This window comes from Oncorhynchus nerka, linkage group LG10, assembly GCF_034236695.1.
Source record: "Oncorhynchus nerka isolate Pitt River linkage group LG10, Oner_Uvic_2.0, whole genome shotgun sequence".
Classification (NCBI taxonomy): Eukaryota; Metazoa; Chordata; class Actinopteri; order Salmoniformes; family Salmonidae; genus Oncorhynchus; species Oncorhynchus nerka.
The window spans coordinates 101,751,936-101,758,148 of NC_088405.1; the positions used below are offsets into that span (position 1 = coordinate 101,751,936).

At 45.9% G+C, this 6,213-nt stretch overlaps 1 protein-coding gene across 1 annotated transcript in view; it reads left to right on the top strand.

Moving 5' to 3' along the window:
• Positions 1-5,303: 5,303 nt before the first annotated feature.
• rab38b (RAB38b, member of RAS oncogene family) overlaps positions 5,304-6,213 on the top strand; it is a 32,136-nt gene continuing 31,226 nt past the window's right edge. The window contains exons 1-2 of the mRNA XM_029650231.2: positions 5,304-5,534; positions 5,724-5,889. Coding sequence (XP_029506091.1) covers positions 5,463-5,534; positions 5,724-5,889 — 238 coding nt within the window. The 5' untranslated portion in view covers positions 5,304-5,462. The remainder of the gene's footprint in view (positions 5,535-5,723; positions 5,890-6,213) is intronic.

Consider the following 6,213-nt stretch of genomic DNA (forward strand, 5'->3'; position numbering starts at 1 on the left):
TGTATTTTTTTTATTTAATTAGATTTGAAATGTGCTTTTGCTAATGTGTTACTTTTAGCTTCAAAATATTGAGAATTATCTACCCTTTTTTTTTTACATTAGACTTGATTATCATGGTATTGGACCAATGGTATTTGAGAAAGAAAATAAACCACCTCTGATCCTGCTCACGTTACTGCCATACTGCCTTTATCCAGCAGGGGTAGCTCTTCTACTGTATATACCGCAGATGGAAACATGCTTAACCATATCAACTTTTAAGAAACGTTCATTTTTTTTATGTCCTATAAAGAAATAATATTAGTATTAATGTTATTATGTGCTATATTAGACTAATCTTTCATGAGTTAATAGCAATGTGAAACAATAACACCTGAAACAATAATGCATTAGAAACAACAACTATTGTTTCAACCTCTGCTCTGCAAAACACAGGCAAACCTGAAGTTGTAATTCAACCTCTGCTCTGCAAAACACACCTGAAGTTGTAATTCAACCTATTCTTGGAGCCTAACCTCTGCTCTGCAAAACACAGGCAAACCTGAAGTTGTAATTCAACCTATTCTTGGAGCCTAACCTCTGCTCTGCAAAACACAGGCAAACCTGAAGTTGTAATTCCACCTATTCTTGGAGCCTAACCTCTGCTCTGCAAAACACAGGCAAACCTGAAGTTGTAATTCAACCTATTCTTGGAGCCTAACCTCTGCTCTGCAAAACACAGGCAAACCTGAAGTTGTAATTCCACCTATTCTTGGAGCCTAACCTCTGCTCTGCAAAACACAGGCAAACCTGAAGTTGTAATTCAACCTATTCTTGGAGCCTAACCTCTGCTCTGCAAAACAAACCTGAAGTTGTAATTCAACCTATTCTTGGAGCCTAACCTCTGCTCTGCAAAACAAACCTGAAGTTGTAATTCAACCTATTCTTGGAGCCTAACCTCTGCTCTGCAAAACACACCTGAAGTTGTAATTCCACCTATTCTTGGAGCCTAGTGTTTTTTATATTTTTTTTGTATATAATTTCTGAAGATCCTGTTTAAGGTAACTGCAGTTACCAAGAAAGTTCACCAAAGACTACGCATGTGTGTGTCTCCAGACAGTAAATCTAACAAGTGAAAAAGAAACCTTCCTGTGTCATGTATCAGTTTGTTTGACCATTGTCAAGCCTAGTGTGTGTGTGTATGAAGTAATCAATTCAACTTTTATTTCCTGGGAGGGAACTTCATTCATGGTCAAGACACATAGCAACACATAACAACGTAGAACATGAAACATTCTGAAGGAAGTGTTCTGTGTTCTCAGCAGAAGTGAACTGTGATGACCCTTCTGCCACAGCACCCTCTGTCTTGACCTGGGTTTGGACCCGAACCCTGTTTTGTCACAGTCGTAGACGGGCTCGTGGCATTGCTCCACAGACCCTGGCCTTCTCCAAATGGTCTGGAATTCTAGTGTTCAGTTCAGGGTGGCGAACTCAGAAACTGGACCACCAGTTATCGCTCAACCCCCTCTCCAGATTTACAATGGTCGGTCGACAACTTATTTTGATGATGGCTAGAGCCGAGAGCTTGACCATAGTCAGGCTCAAAGGGACAAGCTGGCGATACTCTTCCGGGGTGATGGCCAGGTTGGAGTGAGGGGAATTGGGATATTTCCTCTTTTTATAATCTTGGAGAGTGGTGTGTGGCATCCCTAACTCTCGGGCCATCTCAACTACGCTCCTCCCCACCGCCAGCTCCTCAAGGACAGCATCAGTCTGCTCAGGTATGTAGCGGTGCCATTTCCTGGGCTCTTGATTACCCTTACCATCCATTTCCTGGGCTCTTGATTACCCTTACCATCCGTTTCCTGGGCTCTTGATTACCCTGTCCATCCATTTCCTGGGCTCTTGATTAACCTTACCATCCATTTCCTGGGCTCTTGATTACCCTTACCATCCGTTTCCCGGGCTCTTGATTACCCTGTCCATCCATTTCCTGGGCTCTTGATTACCCTTACCATCCATTTCCTGGGCTCTTGATTACTCTTTCCAGCCGTTTCCTGGGCTCTTGATTACCCTTACCATCCGTTTCCTGGTCTCTTGATTACCCTTACTATCCATTTCCTGGGCTCTTGATTACCCTGTCCATCCGTTTCCTGGGCTCTTGATTACCCTTACCATCCATTTCCTGGGCTCTTGATTACCCTGTCCAGCCGTTTCCTGGGCTCTTGATTACCCTTACCATCCATTTCCTGGGCTCTTGATTACCCTGTCCATCCATTTCCTGGGCTCTTGATTACCCTTACCATCCATTTCCTGGGCTCTTGATTACCCTGTCCAGCCGTTTCCTGGGCTCTTGATTACCCTTACCATCCGTTTCCTGGGCTCTTGATTACCCTTACCATCCATTTCCTGGGCTCTTGATTACCCTGTCCAGCCATTTCCTGTGCTCTTGATTACCCTTACCATCCATTTCCTGGGCTCTTGATTACCCTGTCCATCCATTTCCTGGGCTCTTGATTACCCTTACCATCCATTTCCTGGGCTCTTGATTACCCTGTCCATCCATTTCCTGGGCTCTTGATTACCCTGTCCATCCATTTCCTGGGCTCTTGATTACCCTTACCATCCGTTTCCTGGGCTCTTGACTACCCTTACCATCCATTTCATGGCAGGGAGCCTCCAGCAACGGCCTCCAGTCCGGAGCCTCCAGCGACGGCCTCCAGTCCGGAGCCTCCAGCAACGGTCCCCATTCCGGGGCCTCCAGTGATGGTCCCCATCCCGGGGCCTGCTACGAGGGTCCCCAGTCCTGGGCCTGCAGTGAGGATCCCAGGTCCGGGGTCTGCAGCGAGGATTCCCAGTCCGCCTTGGCCATAGAGAGGCTTTTATTCTCTATTTTGGTTAGGCCAGGGTGTGACTAGGGTGGGCATTCTAGTTTCTTTATTTCTATGTTTTCTGTTTCTATGTTTTGGCCGGGTATGGTTCTCAATCAGGGACAGCTGTCTAACTTTGTCTTTGATTGGGAATCATACTTAGGTAGCCTGTTTTTCCACCTTAGTTGTGGGTAGATGTCTGTGTTAGTGGCCTGTTTAGCCTTAGTTGTGGGTAGATGTCTGTGTTAGTGGCCTGTATAGCCTTAGTTGTGGGTAGATGTCTGTGTTAGTGGCCTGTATAGCCTTAGTTGTGGGTAGATGTCTGTGTTAGTGGCCTGTATAGCCTTAGTTGTGGGTAGATGTCTGTGTTAGTGGCCTGTATAGCCTTAGTTGTGGGTAGATGTCTGTGTTAGTGGCCTGTATAGCCTTAGTTGTGGGTAGATGTCTGTGTTAGTGGCCTGTATAGCCTTAGTTGTGGGTAGATGTCTGTGTTAGTGGCCTGTATAGCCTTAGTTGTGGGTAGATGTCTGTGTTAGTGGCCTGTATAGCCTTAGTTGTGGGTAGATGTCTGTGTTAGTGGCCTGTATAGCCTTAGTTGTGGGTAGATGTCTTTGTTAGTGACCTGTATAGCCTTAGTTGTGGGTAGATGTCTGTGTTAGTGGCCTGTATAGCCCTAATCAGCTTCATGTTAGTTTAGGCAGCCTGTTTTTCCACCTTAGTTGTGGGTAGATGTCTGTGTTAGTGGCCTGTATAGCCCTAATCAGCTTCATGTTAGTTTAGGCAGCCTGTTTTTCCACCTTAGTTGTGGGTAGATGTCTGTGTTAGTGGCCTGTATAGCCTTAGTTGTGGGTAGATGTCTGTGTTAGTGGCCTGTATAGCCTTAGTTGTGGGTAGATGTCTGTGTTAGTGGCCTGTATAGCCTTAGTTGTGGGTAGATGTCTGTGTTAGTGGCCTGTATAGCCCTAATCAGCTTCATGTTAGTTTAGGTAGCCAGAGCTCAGAGCATAGTGATTGAAACAGGACCCAAAGCATAGTGATTCACACAGGGTTCAGAGCATAGTGATTCACACAGGGTTCAGAGCATAGTGATTCACACAGGGCCCAGAGCATAGTGATTCACACAGGGCCCAGAGCATAGTGATGCACACAGGGCCCAGAGCATAGTGATTCACACAGGGTTCAGAGCATAGTGATTCACACAGGGTTCAGAGCATAGTGATTCACACAGGGTTCAGAGCATGGTGATTCACACAGGGTTCAGAGCATAGTGATTCACACAGGGTCCAGAGCATAGTGATTCACACAGGGTCCAGAGCATAGTGATTCACACAGGGTTCAGAGCATAGTCATTCACACAGGGTTCAGAGCAGAGTGATTCACACAGGGTCCAGAGCATAGTGATTCACACAGGGTTCAGAGCATAGTGATTCACACAGGGTTCAGAGCATAGTGATTCACACAGGGTTCAGAGCAGAGTGATTCACACAGGGTTCAGAGCATAGTGATTCACACAGGGTTCAGAGCATAGTGATTCACACAGGGCCCTGATCATAGTGATTACCCCGAGGGCCCAGAAAAAAAGTGATTCACACATGGCTCGGAGCATAGTGATTACCCCGAGGGCCCAGAAAAAAAGTGACTCACACATGGCTCGGAGCATAGTGATTCACACAAGGCCCAGAGTGATAGAATTGTTCTGTATCCATATGGCTGAGAGGTTTTCCTGCTCAGGGGTAAATACTGGCCATCTTGGGATGTTGTAAGATTCAGTGATTGTAGTGGACTGTAAGCTACTTGTATTAGAGGAGCCGTAATGGCAGCCGGTCACAGTGATCGTAGTGGACTGTAAGCTACTTTTATTAGAGGAGCCGTAATGGCAGCCGGTCACAGTGATCGTAGTGGACTGTAAGCTACTTGTATTAGAGGAGCCGTAATGGCAGCCGGTCACAGTGATCGTAGTGGACTGTAAGCTACTTGTATTAGAGGAGCCGTAATGGCAGCCGGTCACAGTGATCGTAGTGGACTGTAAGCTACTTGTATTAGAGGAGCCGTAAAGGCAGCCGGTCACAGTGATCGTAGTGGACTGTAAGCTACTTGTATTAGAGGAGCCGTAACGGCAGCCGGTCACAGTGATCGTAGTGGACTGTAAGCTACTTGTATTAGAGGAGCCGTAACGGCAGCCGGTCACAGTGATCGTAGTGGACTGTAAGCTACTTGTATTAGAGGAGCCGTAATGGCAGCCGGTCACAGAGCCGGTATTGTTGGTTAACAACCAGATGATGTTCTTTACAATCTCCCGTGACGCAGCCATGACATCTCAACATGAATGTGCCTCTCACGAGCTTCCTAGCGTGTGTCTCCCTCCCCGAGGCACGAGGCGATACCAGAGCTGCTGCTCCTGGGTCACATGTTCCCCTGCAGCTAGGCATTCCTCCCTACCGGGTGTGTGTTTGTGTGTGTGTGTGTGTGTGTGTGTGCTTGCGAGAAGAGAAGAGCAGAGAGGAGAGGAGAGAATAAAGGGAACTGCTATTTAAAACTAAATTTAGAACCAAACACACCGTTTCCTTCTAAACATATGATTAAACTAAGGGGGGAACAGTACCTCAAACTGGCATGACCAACCAACGACTTCCTCTGTTCTCCACTGTCGGGATGCAGAACCCCGGGAAGGAGCACCTGTACAAGGTAACCTCATGTTTATATGTTATGTATTTATTAAGTTATTATGATAAGATAGATATTTTTGAATTAAATGTCTTGTGATTTAGGCCTATAGTGGAGAATGATGGGTGATGTTGTGCTCTGACAATTTTTACTGATTTCTAATAGAGGACGATGATAATGATGAGGGTCTGCTTGTGTTCTGTGTTCCAGGTGTTGGTGATCGGGGACTTGGGTGTGGGGAAGACCTCCATCATTAAGCGGTATGTCCATCAGACTTACTCCACCAACTACCGAGCCACCATCGGCGTGGATTTCGCCCTGAAGGTCCTGAACTGGGACTCGGAGACGGTCCGGCTACAACTTTGGGACATCGCCGGTAGGATAGACTGCTCCTTATCTAGCCTACTAAGTAATCACGCTTCTTATCTCAACTTCTGTTATGCTTGTATGCCTCTCTATCAATTAAAGCTATCGCCATCAATTAGAACACATATTTATCCAAACCTTTTTGTCAACTTCGTTCATACAAGAAAAAAGTTATTTATATGGTTAACAGCTGTTGGGCAACACAACATCTTATTGGGGAAAAACTCTTGTTATCCTATTTGAAGCACTGAGAAACCATTGAGTTGATGTTGAATGACTGTCTGTATTATATTAATTTTAAAAAATGGACAGGTGGGAATGATAATGTACGCTA